We start from the raw sequence: 17,598 nt of genomic DNA on the forward strand, positions 1-17,598 counted from the left end.
TTGCTGAGCATGAGTTGGTCAGCACTTTCAGAGGGAAACTGGGAGTTAACATGAATTTGCTAAAAGCTGGTTTTATCAAACTGACAGTATTTTCTCTGGGATGTTCTTTTCATCGTTCTTAAAATAGCATGCAGCATTTCAATTTAAAAAAGACCTTGAGAAAATATTTTTTTTAGACAAGGCTATGTAATGTAGAATAGCTTTCATAATCCTTAAAAAGACACTTCTACAATCTCAAATATATAAATTTCAATGTGAAGTGAGATCTCCAGTGGAAAGTCCTTTTTTTCACCCTTTACCGAGCACTAAATTGGATAAACGCATAGGAGGAAATGTCTAAATTCTAATAAAAACCTAGTGCCCGAGCTGCCCTTTCTAAATCAAATTTATCATGAAAAACAGTGTAGGGCTGATCCGCACATTTTTAGTTAATGTCCAGAACAAACGGGGAGTGAAACAGGCAGGCAGCCAGACCATAATTTCCACTGAAGCTTCACTCCCGTTGACAAAAAGCACTCAGAGGAAAGAAACCTACACATGAATATTTATTGCAGCATTATTTATATCAGGAAAGGCACTGGCATCTACCTGAACACCCTCCAACAAGACGACAAAAGTAGCCTCATCATCATCAACAGTAAAAATACCCCAAATGAGACAAAAGTCAATGATAAAGACAAAGTCTATAATATCATGCTAACTATGTCAGAGTGAGTGTATTCTGTACACCCGTGCATTTAGAGAGACAACTCATAAGAGATCAGTCATCAAAACGTGCTTTCTTATGCATTGAGATTTTAGATAGTTTTTACCTCCTTTTCCTTGCCATTGTGATCATCATAAACCATTTCTAAAATAATAAAAGATGTCACTTTTTAAATTATAAACATAAAAATGAAACAGAAGCACACATAAAAGCAAAACTGATCTCATCCAGTTATTGTGAATGAATTGTAGCTGGGCCCACAGCTACAACTCACGTTTGAAGATTCGCTATCACGACAGGAAGAGGCCTACCAAACAACGGAAGTCTCAGCAGAAGCAAAGTAGGGACAGTTCATGAGCCAGAGCCTTCCTCACGTTCCACAGCACGCGTGCCTGTGGCCTCGCCTACGGGCAGGAAAACGGCTGCTGGAAATGTCCGATCAGCTTTGGTAGCTGGGGTGGAGGCCAGGGGGTGATTGTGACCCCCAGAAGAATAAAACGTTGCATAAACATGTGGAGGTGATAGGGTCGGTGTGTGGGGGCAGAGTTCCTCGGGGGGTGACCCATGGGTCACAGACTCGAGAACTCAGGTCGATAGCCTTCCGAAGAAAACAAATGCGCGCTTGTATCTTATTAACACAAGTGTGATCTAAACCAGGGAGGGAAGCCAGGAAACACGCCTGCAGGCACCAGACACTGAGAACCGAGGACCAGGCGTGGTCCTAGACCCGCATGTCCAGGACAGGCAAAGTTCAAGACGAGTCCCGCACCAAAGCGACTGAGATACCGAAGCGTAGTAGACTCTTCACAATACATTCGGGAGGTTTTCAGTACCGGAACCCTCTCCAGAAGCGCTGGGTAGGCTCCACACCAGGCCGACGAGGACCTGTCCAGGTGTTGGGGAGACAATGAAGGACTGAGTGTGCGCGGCTGGGCGGGGGGCATCCTCGGGGGTCTTTCCATCAGACATCGGCTGAGGCAGTAGCCTCAGTCCGTCAACACTCACTCTCCCTTTCTCCCTTTGTTCGAATATATCCTTGAGGCTTTGGGTCAAGGTATTGGATGTGACGGGTGCCCACATGAGGTCTGAGCCCGAAACACAAGCGAGAGTAACGGCCCGTGGCATTAAGAAGCGTGTGTCCCTTCTCTGCGTGCTCTCCATGTGTCTGAAGGCCGACTGCAAGGGCCCTTTAGGCCAACAGCTAGCCGCACAATGAAAGTGGCTTACATACATGATGTTGCAGTTGCCCTGGTGTGTGTGTGTGTGTGTGTGTGTGTGTGTGTGTGTGTGAAGAGAGGAAAGGGTCTAGAAAACTGACTAGGAACACCAGTGTTAGGCAGTAGTAAACAGAAACAAACTTCTTTTGGATTTTTGAGATTATATACGTCAAAGCGCTTGGTGCTGCGTTCATCTTCACTGTGACTAATGTACATGACAAAAGTGAACAGTCCATGTGACGGTATTCATTCCTGTTGGTGACCAGACATTTAAAAGATATTGTCAAAATCGTGTTTCTTCCTGTAAGAGTTGTTACCCGATCTTTAACTGGAGCGTGTCACCGGAATGCACGTCACGTGCTGCTCCATCAGCCCCTGATGTCACGTGCAAATCCAAATACCACGAAATAGGAGCACAGTCACGGCCTTCACCCCTTCAGGCCTGTCCCTTGCTGTTAAAAGCGCCCATCACTGCAGCAGCTGTGAAGCGGACAGGACGGGCGAGTCTGGGCACGGCGTGAGGCGTGATCAGCAGCAGGAGGCAGCGAGCAGAGCTGGCGGCTCGTCTCAGTGAAACGCACGCACCACACGCTGAGTGCGCAGTGTCCTTTGCTAGCACCCCTAAATCACTGACCACAAACTGCGTGTACTCCCAGAGTCTGTCACTTGCTGAGCTTCACATGTGAACAATAAAATTCTTTGCGTGTCCTTCAGTTTGCTCAGACTTGCAACATTTGCCCATCAGTTTGGACTCCTGAAGGGACTTAAAAATGAAGCAAAACAGAACAGAACAGCCTTGGCGTTCTTGCGGCAGCAGCGCTAATTAAATAAATCTCCTGGCTGAATTAGCCGCATTATTTTAAAAGGGAGCCTGTGCCCGTCAAGGCCACTTCTGTTTCTCATTAGCCAGGACTGCCTGGACAAGGGGAACCAAACAGAACATTTATTCAAAATGGGGCCATGAGTTCTTTCGGTTGTTTGCTAATTGCAGTAATCTGATTTTTCAAATGTATATCCTCTATAATTATGGCTCAAAATACTTAGTAGCATGGCATAGAAGTTAATTGTAGGAAACTTTGTTCCACTACATGCTTTCAAATAACATTATTCTAGTCTGCGTCACCCGCCAGAGCCCTTTTGCCCTTCTAAGGAATCGGTCATGACTCCGTTTGTGATTTTCCGGTCTCTCAAAGGTACAGGTTATGCATGAATCAGCAAGTTTTAAAAAACAGTTCCGGCATGTGTTTGAAAGCATTTGTAATGTGGCGTCTCCAGGCCGCGGTCTGTAATCACCTCAGTGGTGCAAGGCTATCAGCAAGCTGTTGACATAAGTCCATGAGCTCAGCCGCACCCGCTGGGCCACCGCGTCCTGTGCTAAGTACGGGAGCTCCGGAAGTTAGAGCCACGGGGTCCTTGTCCTCGGCGAGGGTGCGGGGCGAGCAGGGAAGTAAAGGCAGTCCACCCTGAGTAGCACAGGGTCGAACTGCCCGGGTCCACCTGTTCGTTCGATAGTACCAACGATTACTGTAAATGTATTTCCTCCTCCTTATGATTTTCGTAAAATCACTTTTCCCTAGCTTACCCTGTTGTCAGAATATAGCATATAGCACATATAACATATGAAATACGTGTTAGTCAACTGTTCACGTCCTCAGTAAGGGTTCCGGTCAACAGCAGGCTTTCAGTAGGCAACTGGGGAGGGTCCAAAGTTACACTCAGATTTCCGACTGTGCAGGGGTGAGGGGTGGCTTCCCTGGATGCCTCCCGTGTTGCCCCAGGGTCAGTGGCAGTGAAACCCACATCGGTGCACTGAGTGACGTGACCGAGGCCCTCGGGGGTGCGGGCAGAACACCTGAAGCCCCCGCTGACCCACGCTGGAGCTGGGCTGTAGTCATGGCAGCGGGTAAGCATTTCCGATTCGGAGTTATCCAAGAAATTGTTACCTCTAACGCCCAGGAGTCCTACCGCTAGTCAGGGGCAGGGGCGGAAGACGGAGACTGCGGGGTGAGGGCCCCGAGGCAGCGGAGAGAGCAGCGTCTGTCTGCAGAGGTGGGCCCCCGAGGCTCCTCCTGCTAATGCCCTGGGCAGGGCGAGGGGGGCGCATCAGATGACCTCCACAGACTCAGCAAGTCCCTCCGTCACTTAACAAGTGACTGCTGAGGGCCTCACGCGTGCTGGGCTCTGAGGCTTCACACAATGGTCTGCGCCCTCGTGGAAGAGCCGTCTCGACCCGCGTGGAACACCCAGAGAACAAAAGAAACCCGTAAAAACGTGCAACACGGAAAGAACAGAAAGGCGATGCAGAAAAGGAAGCACGTATTCCAGGGAGCCTTGTGAGGACGCTCCAGTTCCAAACGGGACGTTTGGGAAGGCTTCCCCGAAAGTCCGACTCCGGGTCAGGATCTGAGGGAGTGGGTCGTGTGGTGTCGCATGGAGAGGATTCCAGAAGCAAGAGCAGGCGTGAAGGCTGTGAGCCTGCTGTGTGTCTGCTGAGGACCCGGGGGCAGGGAGGAGGCCAGTGTGGCGGCAGAATGGGGTGGGGGTGACGCCAGGAGGTGAAGTTCCCAGGAAAGTGGGGGTCCCTATAGGTCATGGTGGCCACTGTGGCATTTGGAGCAGAGCCATGCCACGGTCTGGCTTACGTTTTAAAGGAATCCTGGCTGCCACCTTCCGAATAAACCAGGGGCAGCAAAGACAGAAGCGGCAGGACTAGTGAGGAGGACGACCGTGGTCATCCAGGTGGCAGGTCGGCCTGTGCAGGGCGGTGGCATCGAGAAGGGACACGCGGTGAGGGTAGGCTGCGTGGTAAAGGGAGAAACAGCAGGACTTGCTCAGGGCTCTGCAGGTGCTGCAGAGCGAGAGGCGAAACGAGGTGAGGATGCCTCCCAGGCATCTGCCAGCTGTGGGGACGGGGCTGCCAGGGGAGCAGGGTCTGAGGAAGGACAGAGCTGTGACTCACTGGTCCGTGGGAGGGGCCCCGAGAAGCCGACCGGAACGTGGCCCGTGGAAGTGACAGCCCAGCAGAGGAACCGCCTACGCAGTTAGAACGTGATGGATGAGTTAAGCAGCCTTTGTAAAGGCGTGAAAATATTTCCATGTGTGGGGCCTTGGGGGTAGGGGAAACATTGGGGGACCACTTTGTAGAGCACAGGACTGGCCAACCACCATGTGGCACACGTGAAACGAACACAAAACAATACTGAATGTGAAAAAAATTATATGTATGCCCATAGATACATATTTGCAAATATACATACTTCTGAATACATACAAAAATGGTTAGCACTGAGGGCACATATGAGAAAACTGGAAAATAGGATCAAAAGTACATATACTGAAGGAAATAAAAGAAGTAGCCCAGTGCCAGAAAAAGCAGTAACCCCAGCATCCACAATTGTGTACAGGCTGGAAATTCCCTGAGGGCAGAAAATGTTCCTTTTCAGAGCAATGAAAGTACAGGCTGAGCATTCATTAAAGACCCAGTGAAGTAACAATGCTCTTTCATTAAATTACTTTCTAAAGCATTATGACTTAAATTATTACACAACAGAATCTCACATGTGAATCTTTGGCTTAAATCCCCAGGGTCTTTAATAAATACAGGATCCTTTTCCCTGTCTAACCAAACTGAAGGGGAACCGATTCGTGTAAACGCGTGTTACGTACTCAGTTTCCAGTTTACTTTAATTTTTTGCAAATTTTCTTAGGGCAGATTGCCCCACGAAAAAATAATTGCACCAAAGTTAACCATTGACATTATTTTCTGCTTTGAAAACCATTTTAACCGTAGTGGGCTGGACAGGGGCCCAAGGTGGTCATCAGAGCAACATCATTCGAGTCGCCGTACACCCAGTCGCCTGCTCTGCTGCTTCCAACGAAAACAGAGAATAAACAGGCAAACCCATCCATGCAATAACTGTGTGATCAGTAAAAGCAACAGGATCATGAATAAAAAATAAGTTAAATCCAGAAGCCATGTCACTCAAATAAGATAAAGAACTACACAGACTAACTCTGAACTTGACAGTCACGTGCCCCCATGGATGCTGAAGAGTTTCTCTTCAAGAGTAACAGCTAGAGCGTCGCCGAAAATACTCACAAAGCTGGTTCACAGTAGAACAATGCATGTAAATGCAGAATAGAAAGTTACTGGCTGTCTACAGAGACGGACCCACATTGCACAGTGACTTGGGGTATTTTGATTAGCAGTAAAAACGTTACAGGTAGGTGTCCAGTATTAGCATTAGAGGAACAGATACAGACTATAAGCAGAGATGTTTAAAAAGAACTTGCAAAGGTGATATCTGTGTATTACCTGAAAGGCAGCTCGATTTAATTGCAACAAACACCTAAAGCATCTTTAGGAAAAAAAATGAATTCTATATAACATCCTTTAAAGTTATAATGCAATTCAAAGCAATCAAAGAATATCATTGAGGGTCAGACAGAAGTACCTTACCATTCATTTCCTTGTGAAGGGTTTTCTAATAGCACTCGGATTATGTATAATAAGCAGCTTAATAATTTGAGAGAAAAATTGAACAGGCGTATTCTGAGACCTTTAAACAAACAACAGAAATTTGATTTTCATTTGAATTTAGTCCACAAAAGACTTTTAAAAAGACTTGTCAAAAATATCAACTTTAAGTACAGCACTTAAATTGTATTTAGAAACTACAATGCCACAATTGCCTAAATTCGCTGAAGTTCTAGGTCGCTGCATTTTAATGATCTGAATATTGAAACAAAGAGCGTGATTGACGGAATGCGTGGACTCCCGTGAGAGCAGACCTACGTGGAGAGGGAGTCTGGGGTTGAGCACCCAGAGGCCACAAAAACTGTGTCTCCTCAGCATTGTTTCAGAAATGCTTAGAAGGTTAAGCATTTTATATATCCATGAGTTTGAAAGTAAATCTTAGCCAGCTAGAACATCTAGCTGCTTACACATTCACAGCATAAGTCACAAAACTCGTACCTTCCGCATACCTTGCAGATTTTAATTATAGAGAAATTATAATCATGTCTATAATTATACATTATACTTCTAATTAGTAACTGTGTAATTATGGAGAAATCATAATAGACTATGCTGGGAAATACAGAATACACACAGGCATTTTGAATTTGACCAGTGGATGTTTTCTTTTCCCTTTGGGTTAATGAACCAGTGAAATCTCAGTATTCTTGTGGGGAGTAAGATTGTCATGGATGTCCCTTTTGAAACTGTGTGGGTCACCGTTATGCAGTCTGTCATACTTAATGAAGGTGAAAAAGGGCAATTAAGATGAGCAAAACATGCCCGAAGTCTGATTAATAGAAGCATTACCTTTCCTGTAACAATCAGGCAGCTTCTGATTCATGCATTATGAATAAAATTGAGAGAACAGTCTTCCTGTAATTATTAGTTAATAAAATCTGGAAATGAAGTGCCAGTTTTTACCCCGTTACATGCGAGTGCACCTCAGGTGACATTTCTTAACAGCAAAAGGTTAGGGCTCATTAATCGTGCAGTTTTTCCTAAGCTTTGCTATTACAATGCTCTGCGCCTTTTATGGGCTAGCTTCTTTAGAAAGTCTTTTAAATTATTAATGAAATTGTCCTGGTTTTATAGAACTTGCCTCCCCAAATGACGGCTTAGTCAAAGCTGGCTGCTAATGAAATAGCCAAATCATGCATTTATCTTTTCTGGCCTGGAGAGATAGGGTTGTTAGTGTTAAAAAATCAAGGAAACCTTTTATTCAAAAGATGTGGCCCCCTGTGGGTGATATCTGTCCTCGAGGTTCCCGTGGACATTCCAAACGGTCGGAGGGGAGCGGCGTGCGTGAGCGCTGGCCTGCTCCCGGAGCGCACCCTCCACCACGCCCCTGGCCAGTGAGCCTCACACACTGAACAGGCCCCTGCCACCAGCCTTTGGACCATTTCCCACAACCCAGGCTGCTCTCTTTGGACCCCGCAGAGACCCCCACTTAGTGAAGACCGCCCCTAGGGGGATCGGGGTCCCAGTCAGAGAGGGCAAAGTGGACGCCGATATAGGATAGACGTCCCCACCGTCCGTCGGCGTTTTAAGCACTGCCCACCCGAAAAACTGCATCATGCCCCATCGTGCATGGCTTTCAAAACTTCGTGGTGTCATGGGGAGGCAAGAAGGATGCTTTGACACTGGACCTTGAATAAGTTTAGGTCAGGGGCTGCCAATTGCATATCCTCTTGAAGTCCCAACGCTGTCCCCAGTTGGTCCGATGCTAAGAACCCCTGGGGGTGTTAAACTCTGAGCTTAGCTCTGCACTTCCCGGCCCAGCTTCTCCAGGAAAGGGTGCTAGTCCCCTCCCCGTTCTCTGTCACCGCGCACCTCTGGGCAACACTGAACTCTGCCCCCAGGAAATCAGACCATTGTTCTCTCCCTTAGGGTCAGTCTGAATTATGAGAGCCTTCTCATAATAAGGTGCCCCCACAGAAAAGCTGTGACGACCCCCTCCCTGGTCCAGGTGGCTCACTCAGAACCCTACTTACTAGCGTGGGATCTGGACAATCAAATGCCTTTAATCGCCTTTAAGGTCAAGAGACCTTAACACCAGCAGAGGCAAAGTCTATACAGTTTTCTAAAATGCTACTGCCTGGCAGACAAGATTGTTTATTGTACTGCTCTATTTAAAGAATATTTTGCAGGAATTGCAAGGGAATTGTTGGGGATACATATATATGTGCAAGCAGACAGGGGAATAAAATGAATGACTTACTTGATCTCTGGTTTTTAATAAAAAATAACTTTAGTCTCTCTTTAAATGTGTTTTCATTCATAAAGAATTCAACTTGTACCCTGCAAACAGAAAACAAAACATAATTAATTAAACGGAAAACTAACGCATAAGAACAATTAAAAACTATCTGCATTAGACTTTAAGTGAATCCCAATCACAAAGAATATATATGAGGACCGGGTAAAACGCGGAGTGCTACGGAAAGAAGCAGTCACTTTTCAACCCAACACAACCCCAGTTCAAATGCCATCAGGCAGTTCATTCAGTTATCTGTACTAGTGGGTGTAGTGAGCGGTACAGGTAATTCAAACCAGCAGTGATACAAAAGCCTTTCATATGCGTCTGTCAAATAATTTTTGAGTCAGCATTTCCCAGTTTTGCTCCCCATCGTGGGGAGTAACCGAATGCCTGAAAAGTCCAGTCTGAGCAGAACCGCCCCAGATGCGCTGTATCAAAATCTTAAGGGGCTTCGCCTGATCGTTTACTTCTAACAAGCCTTTCACCTCACCTTGACTGTATGGCAGCCACATCCCGGGACCCTTCCCCTCCTTATTTATTTATTTAGACTCCGAGTGACCCAGACATGGGTCAGGAGAGGAGAGTTCATTTCCAATAGAACGTGACAGTCACCACAGATATGAACCAGGCAAATCAACCACGATGCTGAACATTATATACTTAACCCTCTACAAAATGATATCAACACTCAAAAATAATATTTATTCAATAAATGTATCCGCTTTCCCCCCTAAATTCTTTCAATCTTCCTTCCATGTGATGGCATAATTATATTTCCCAAATATTGAGTGAAAGGAACAACTGTGTTCAGTGTCTTGTGACTTGTTAATAATCATCATTTAAAATTTTCTTCGTCTCAAATACACGTATTATAAGTCAGGACTGCAAAAAACAGCTAACAGAAACATTTCAGTGTTTATACAAACAAAGATTTCATTTCATTTTTTCCTAACATCACAAAACTTTGATAATGCTACCCATACAGACTAGATAGTTTTCTAGTTTTGGTTTTTTGGCAGGAGCACCCATGGGAGACAAAACTGGAGAAAAATTAACATATGAATATGCTCATGTATTAAAGAAATATTTCACTACTACATTCAGTGCTGTACCGTCAGAAATCTTCATGACTATTTTTAAAGCTGTCTCTTACGCCGTAACAGTAAAAGGCTTCTCATTATCAACGGGAATCCAAGTTTTCTCTGCTACGCTTTCAAAAAGCCCTGAAAGCTCGCTCCCTTCACCTCTGTTCCTAAAGACAGGCATAAACTTGCCATCCCTCTTCATCCCTTTCTCGTGTGCGCTCCATCCTTTGTGTTTTACTCACTTCATATGTTAAAGTGGAAAAAAGGGGCAGAAATCAAGATGGCCTTGTAAATTCCTCCAGAAAGAAACCCTGAAAGTCACAGCATCTTCCAGCAGGACACTACGGGCATGCACACACCCCCCCCCCCACTCATCCACGGTCCTGCACACTCACACACACCACCGAGCACACACCCCCGCGCAGAGAACGCCACCAGTGTCTCGGAAACCCGTCGTCGGACACGCTTCCTTTGTTCGTCAGATAAAAGGGCAGTTCGTTTTCAACAAAGTGACCGTAATCCTGACAGCAAGCTAAATGGGTTCAAATTTGCTCTGGGTGCCTCAGCAAATTCGAAAGGACACGTGGCTCTTACAGAGGTAAGTTGGCAAAGGTCATGCAGGTTTGCTTCCTTGAGTTATCAAATTTACGAAAACACGGATCCCATCTTCACCTAGTAGCTGGAGTCCACTGGGCGCACAGCACAGGTGCATCCTGAACTAAAACGAGATTGTCCACAGCCTACCTAGGAAGAGACAGCAGTAACAGAATGGGTTTCTTTAAATATCGAGGCGCCCGTCATCAGGAAGGTGAGGTGACTCATAATGTGACGCTCTGTTGTGCAGACGAGCCGGAGAGAGACAGGAGAACTATGGGCGTGGCGGCCCAACTTTGGAGTGGCCGTCAACGTGAAGCAAACAGCTCTCCGACACTTACAAACTTGCCAAAAAATTATCACAGTTTGCAGGTGACTCTTGTGTGTGTGTGTGCGTGTGTGTGTTTATTCCTGAGGGTGAAGACAATTTTGCATGGCGTGAGGTCTCTCAATAAATAAACAAATTCCAAATTCCCTTTCAGTTATAACATTATGTGAAATAAAACAATAAATCTAGTCATCTAAATCTACCTTCCCTCTTAGGATTATAGATGATATTGAAGTACGGATTGATACAAATACTTTTTAGAGTTAATGCTAAAAAGTGAAATACAAAGCAAAACACTTTTTGAGTCATGTCTTCTATCAAGGGCAAAAGAATATCCTTTAGTTTTCTGATTTATGATCTATAGAGTGGCACTTGCTTTTAGCTGACCTGGAGGCAGTTGTTACCGAAACAAGGCCGGTTGGCGTTAGTGTGATCTCTCGGGGCTTCCTCCAGCACCACCCAGCCCTCCAGTTCCCAGGGCGTGGCCCAGCACGTGCTGCTTGTTCTTCTCAAGTCTGTGGATGGTTTTCATTGGCTTTAAATATCCTCTTAGGATTCCTTTTTATAGATACGAATGTGCTCCCTCTTCTTTTTCTCTCTTCCTCCCTCCCTCTTCTCATCGACATTTATCTGAATATACTTCCACCCAGTAGGGACTTTAGTGTATCCTTTCTGCACCTTCCCAGAACTGCACAGTTTCAGGTAACACACTCTGGCAAGTCTGCCCTCGTCAGTCCTTAAAATGTAATTTTTTCATGTTTATACTCTGAATAAAACTCTGGACCATTTGATTACATTTACTCCAATATAATAGCAAATGATATTGTATTTTATAGAAAATAAAGTGGTATTACAATCATTACTAGGTGGCATTTTCTCCATTTGACAATTTTTCTTGTATAATAATGATATTTTATATGGGTGAAAACATTTTATTGTCCCATTTGGGTAGATCTAAATATTATTCGTGATGCTATTTCTATGCATTTTATCATTTTGGTTGCTGTACAAGTGTTTTGTTCCAGCGTGTTTTTTTTTTATTTGTTTTTGGTACTTTAAGTGGCCACCATGTTGAACTCCTTCATATGCGGTGGGGTTTTTTTTTTCAGGTTTATTTCTAGGCTTGTTTGGGCAGACAATCATGCTGTCTGAAAATCTCCAATATTTCTATTTACATCTCATTGTTCTTGTCTTGCCACACTGACTAGTGCTTTTGGAAGGAAAGTATCAGCCGTGGAACACATTCTCGCAAAAGAAGGCCTCTTGTGCCCTAGCAGTTAAACTGTTGCCCTGGGCATTGCAAGAAATATTTATATTTTACTAAAAACCCTATCAGGAGTGGGCGGATGTTGACTGTTGTCAGAAACCTCTCTCGAATCTGTCTCATCATCTTGATGATGATGCATTGTTGGAGTTTTTTTCTTACAATGATTTGGTGAATTGTTTTAACAGTTTTTCTGTTATACAATTACTTTTTCCGTGTCTGGTACAAACAGTTTTTGCAATAGTCAACTAGTCAGGTAATGTGCTGCTGGATTCACATTATATATTTTTAGTTTTTCTTCTATGGTCATAACTAAGATTGATCTAAGCTAACATCTTTAGATTATTCTAATATCTTCCAATATGAATTGAAAAACAACTCTCCAGATGTTTCTGTGCTCCAAAACAATTCTGAACACTGTGGACATTTTTTTTGATTCATCATCATCAGTTTCCCCTAACAGTATCATCTACCTTAATATTAATTTTTTTTCATTTTCCTCTCATTTGCTTGCAAAAATCATGCAGCATCTTATTAAAATGCGATTTTCTTGCTTCACTCTTACAATTCTTATTCAGTGATTTTAAAGTAGGCCTTACCACTTTATAACACAGAAAAATAATTCTGACCCAGGCTGTCAATACATTCTTCTTTCAGAAACTAGTTTGCTTTGTTCAGTGGCTAATGGCCCAGGATGCCAATCTTCTGCCGACACCCTCTTCCGGAACTTTTCGTGGACAGAGAGAGACCACTGGCAAAAGTCTCCTGTGGGTCCCACAGCACCATTCCCTCCCTCCCTCCGCTTTCTGAGTCTGCAGCATCCGTCACAGAGTCCTCGGGCGAGTCACTTGTTACCACCTTATCTCAGACAAGGCCACACCTGCCTGCACGCCCTGCTCTTTCCATGGCTTCTTGCCTCTTACCTCCTCATCAGGTCGACCCCTCCTTATTAGGAGAGTCCTAGGTTATCTGTAAAATGTTACAAAAGACCATCGCAAACAGCAGACCCGCACGGGGTTGCGGAGAAGTGTTTGCTTAGCCCTGCCCTTTGGCCGTTGACTCTGAACCAGGTTCCTTTCCATTTCCAAATACTCACTCCCAACCTCCGGTAACTCAGTTATTTCACAGAGCAAACATTTAAATGGAGCCTTGTAAAAAATAAATTAATTAGTAAGCCTCCAATCGATTTTTCATCTGGAAAAAAAATCGTTTCACCAGTTCATGCTCCAGTGCTCCCCGGGCGCCTAGCCGGCTCCCAGCGCTCACGACACGCACACAAAACCTCACTTTCGGCACCTGACAGCCCCTCCCACGCGTTTCCCAACTTCTGTTTGCCCATCTAGTCCCTTTCATCATTATTCCAGCCTCACTTTCTCATGTCCTGAGTCTGTTACATCTTATAAGGAGGCAGAAATTAATGCTGATGACCTTCAATAGCATTCTCTGCATTTTAAAAGTAAAATCTGAAATCATGTCCATTTTGGAAAGGGAACCTAGCTTTATACACTCACCACACTCATGACACATACACATGTAGACACACGTGTCTGTGTGTGTGTGTGTTTGACATGGATATCATGCTGGAATGGCAGTGCGGGAGGGCTCCGGGCTGCTAACCACTCGATAATGCTGATAGCCCCTCAGTAACTGCGTTTATGCTCCTGTCATTCTGGTAATCAGGGCTGGAAGGTAGCTGGAAATAACAGCCTCACCGTTTCCATGGTGAAACCCATTCTGAGTCTGCCCAGGAGTACTTTTGTATTCTAGCCGCTCCTCGGTGGGAAAGCTCGCGGCCTCGGGGGCAGTGCTCGCTTGCAGGACCTGTGCTCCGTACCTCCTCGTTCTGTTGAAAGCGATTCCCTCTAACAACCCAATTTAACTCAGCCCTAAGCCGGGGAAGCAGAGGGAAAGAACGCTAGAGCAAATACACAGGGACATATTTGCATCCTTAAATTGCAAAGAGCTTTTGCCTCTTCATGTCTCTGCCCAAATGCATGAGTAGGGGCAGGTCTGGGTCAGGCCAAAAACAAATGCAAATAATAGAACATGAACTCATTTTTACTCTTTTCCGTACACAATAAAGAGTAACAAGAATATGCAGCATGTGGGCTTCTAATAAATTATGTGGGTTTACAGCCACCACCTCAAAGAAGAGATCGGATGCGTTAATATCGTTTCCATTTTTCCTCTTAACTCTACTCTTATCACTCACTCACACACGCAGAAGCCCCCAAAGATCAAATGCATACATACATAGATACATACACATGCATGCATGTGCATACATGTGTGTACATAAACATGCAAGCACACATGGACACCTACATTCTGCAACTATAGCCAGTAGGAAAGTATAAGAAGTCCTCAGAAGCTAGAAAGGACAATAAAATGTGGAATCAGAGAAGTAAGCTGGCATTAAAACTGCTGTTCGCCCTGATGCTGCCTGCCGGTTTTGGGGGCTGGGGAGTGTGTGCTCTGACGAGCAGGAGACCCGTCAAAGGGAACCCCCACAAAGGACCCGAGTTCCTGAGACACAGCATCACCATCACACGCACGAAGGAAAATCCCAGAAGCAGAGGGTGAGTGCCCTTGGCCGTGTTGGCCGTGGCCCTGATTGGTAGTAAAAGAAACAAACACAGTGAGACTTGATGTCTTCGTGTTTTAGGGCTGTCATTAAATACTGTTGACTGGGTGACTTCAGAAGCAGAAATTTACGTCTCATAGGTCACCTTACTTACCCTGGGTCCACGTTAGGCATTAGGCATGGCTGGTCACTTCCTCATCCTTGAATCGCTGTCTCTGCTTGACCTGCAGGTGTCTGGTTCTCTTGGTTTCCTTACCTTGAAGTTTGCTTCTGCGTATCTTTGGGCAGGTCTGGTTCATTCCCTCCTAGTCTCAGGATCAGTCTTCTTTTACAGGGATACTCCAGGCATAAGCCACCTATATGCCCAAGACTGCCCGGTTCATATAGTCAGCCAGCCGTCTCCCCGGACTCTGTAGTCAGCCGCGGAACTCAGCTCTCCCACAAGAAGGGTGCCTAGCGGGCAGTGCGGCACCACCGAACCTGATCTTCTCCCCAGAAATCTCCCAATCTGAGCTATTTTCAAATCCATCCTTCTGGCGGTTCAGGGAAAAAAGGCACGTCGTTATACCTGAATCCTCTTTCTCTAGTATTACTCTCTAGAGTCTTTGAACAGCAAAAATCTTTTTAGCCGAATAATAAAGAAAAGGAGACAAATGCTCATAATGACCACGCTCTGTCCACACCAGCTTGCCAGATTTACCTAAAGACATTTCATCTGCCTTGGACTTAAAATGTATTTTCAAGGCAAGATATAGCAAAGCAAAGCAAAACAAAACTTTGGATGATAAACGCCAATATTGAACCCGGAGGGAAGCTCTATCCACGTATCAGTCTACAAAAGTTACCGTGCAATATTTCACATCCTTCAAAGCCCTGTGCTGTGCAGTCTTCTATTCTAAGGCACGACCTTTAATTAGACGTGTCTGCAACTGGCAGATCGGATCCCTCCTGTGAGTGAGGTATAGCGACGCAGTGGGGAATGTTGGAAAGGAAGGAACAACCACGTTCCTCTCCCCATCACCTAACTGTACCTGTCTAACAAGGAGGTATATACCTGCTAAGTCTCCCCATGCCTACCCCTCCCGTCAATTCCAATTATGGCATAAAGAGTTCTAAAAAAAAACCCTAAATAAATAAGAATTGCTTTAAGGGAGAATCAAGTTCGCCTTGCACAGTTTCTTAAAACCCCATTAAACCTCCAGCTCCACTACGAAGGTATTCGTCATTTTCTGCCGACACTCGCTCACCCAGTGCCTGGAGTGCAGCGGATGTTTGCTAATGTGTTTGGGGTTAAAAATTACTCGGTGGCCGCTGCTTCCAACGTCCCATTAGCATCTGAAGTTGACAACCATCAGTATTCAGGGGCTCTCGATCTGTGGCCGCTGCCATCTGGCATCCACGCGGGGAAACAGAACTTCCAAATAACCTTGCTCCAAAAGGAGAAACACATTTGTTCATTTGGGGAGAGAGGCTGCGGATGGTACGAACACCCTGTCACACCATAATTCCTCCTTATTTCCTCAACCAGACTTCGTTATCGTACCAGTTACGGAGCTTTGAAATCCGGGGGTTGCTACTTTTAAATAAAAACATTCAGCGGGACCTTAAGAAGAATGAACAACCCAACTCAACCGAGATTTCTTCGGCCCTCCTTTGAAGACCTCACGCTGCTTCCTTCCAGTCTCATTTCAGGTGCCCCTGCAACTTCTCCCTCACCAGAGTCTTCGTTAGGTGACAGGCATGTACTTTTTGCTTCAGCGCACTCAGTTCCTTTTACCCCAGTGCTGACTGCAATGTGTCCAGTTACCTGTTTAAGGGTTTGTATCCTTCTAAAAGACCTGAGAGATCAAATAACTGGTTCTCTGCCCTCCGTAGGATGCAGAACACAGACAAGTTTTAAAAAAAAGGGAAAAAGATAACTTTCGGGACTCGGGGTGGTGAACACACAATCTAATATACAGAGGGTGTTATCATTAAATCCATATTATTTCCTTAACCAATCCCACCCCAATAAATTCAATTATAAAGTAAAAAAAATCTTCAATAATTAGAAATTTGGTCTATTTACATGTTTGAAAGGGTATACCCGCCTTGAGCAAGGTAGAAAAAGCTTAGCTTAGTGCTGGGCAGAAATGATGAGCAAACCTAGACTGAAATAGGCAGGAAGCCACCAAGGACCAGATGGTATGCGTCATCACCAACGCTGAACTCGGAGCATCCTCAGGAGTTTATCTGAGGGCACGTTCCGCCACGTGCCCCTCCGCAGCTGCCAGCAACGCTTCGCTGGGCTCAAAAGTTGTGAGCGTGGGAACTGCGTCTCCTTTTGTCCCTAAGAAAATCCCTCAAAGGGTCTTGGTGAAGAAATAAAAGGCCTCTTGCAGTGGCCAACCATGGCTTACTCGTCTGAATGGGCCAGGCGGACCAGGTAGTCTCTGGGACAGCTGGTCATTTTGCCTTCGTTACTAAAGCCTGGGGTGTGACCCCAACAAGGCTGACGCCGCACACGGGGACACGCATGGGAGCACCACCAAGTTGGGCAAAATGACCTGAAATGTCTTCAGGATTATTCACGTGTACATAATGACACTTGACTAGCAAAAAAAAAAAAAAGTGATATAGAATCCATGATGTTATCACCTGAGAAACCTCCTGAAAATGAGGCCATTATCTTCACGGTTTCAAGCACTTTAAAAGCTGCTTGAATGTCTTTCCTGGGGGAGAGCATTAACAGGGAACGATTCCTGCACTCACGAGGCAGCAGGTGGCTCTCCGGGGCGGCACGGAGTTGTAGCATCTGAGATGCAGGCTTCGTTGCTCAGGTACTCTCATTTAAACACCAGATGGAGTGTTGCCGTTTGAAAAGTTCTCATTAGCTCAATAATTTAGTGGACACAAAGTTGCCAGTGCACGCGGAGAGTGTGATTCATTTGTCACTGCCCTGTGCAGAGGTCACAACTAATCTGGTTTCCTAGTACGTCTGGTTCAACAGTTTCCATGCAAGGGTCCAATTTGGCAGGGGAGAAGCTATTTAAAAAGCCAAGTTT

General features: G+C 45.4%; 1 protein-coding gene across 2 annotated transcripts in view; it reads right to left on the reverse strand.

The window, feature by feature from the left end:
- KCNT2 (potassium sodium-activated channel subfamily T member 2) overlaps positions 1-17,598 on the reverse strand; it is a 197,293-nt gene that overhangs the window by 126,844 nt on the left and 52,851 nt on the right. For both annotated transcript variants that reach the window (XM_045817680.1, XM_045817677.1), the window contains exons 2-3: positions 8,661-8,740; positions 6,383-6,482 (exon numbers count right to left, since the gene is read on the reverse strand). In XM_045817680.1, coding sequence (XP_045673636.1) covers positions 6,383-6,482; positions 8,661-8,740 — 180 coding nt within the window. The remainder of the gene's footprint in view (positions 1-6,382; positions 6,483-8,660; positions 8,741-17,598) is intronic.

The sequence above is a fragment of the Phyllostomus hastatus genome, unplaced genomic scaffold (genome assembly GCF_019186645.2).
Source record: "Phyllostomus hastatus isolate PE091 unplaced genomic scaffold, TTU_PhHast_1.1 phas_contig_148, whole genome shotgun sequence".
Taxonomy (NCBI): Eukaryota; Metazoa; Chordata; class Mammalia; order Chiroptera; family Phyllostomidae; genus Phyllostomus; species Phyllostomus hastatus.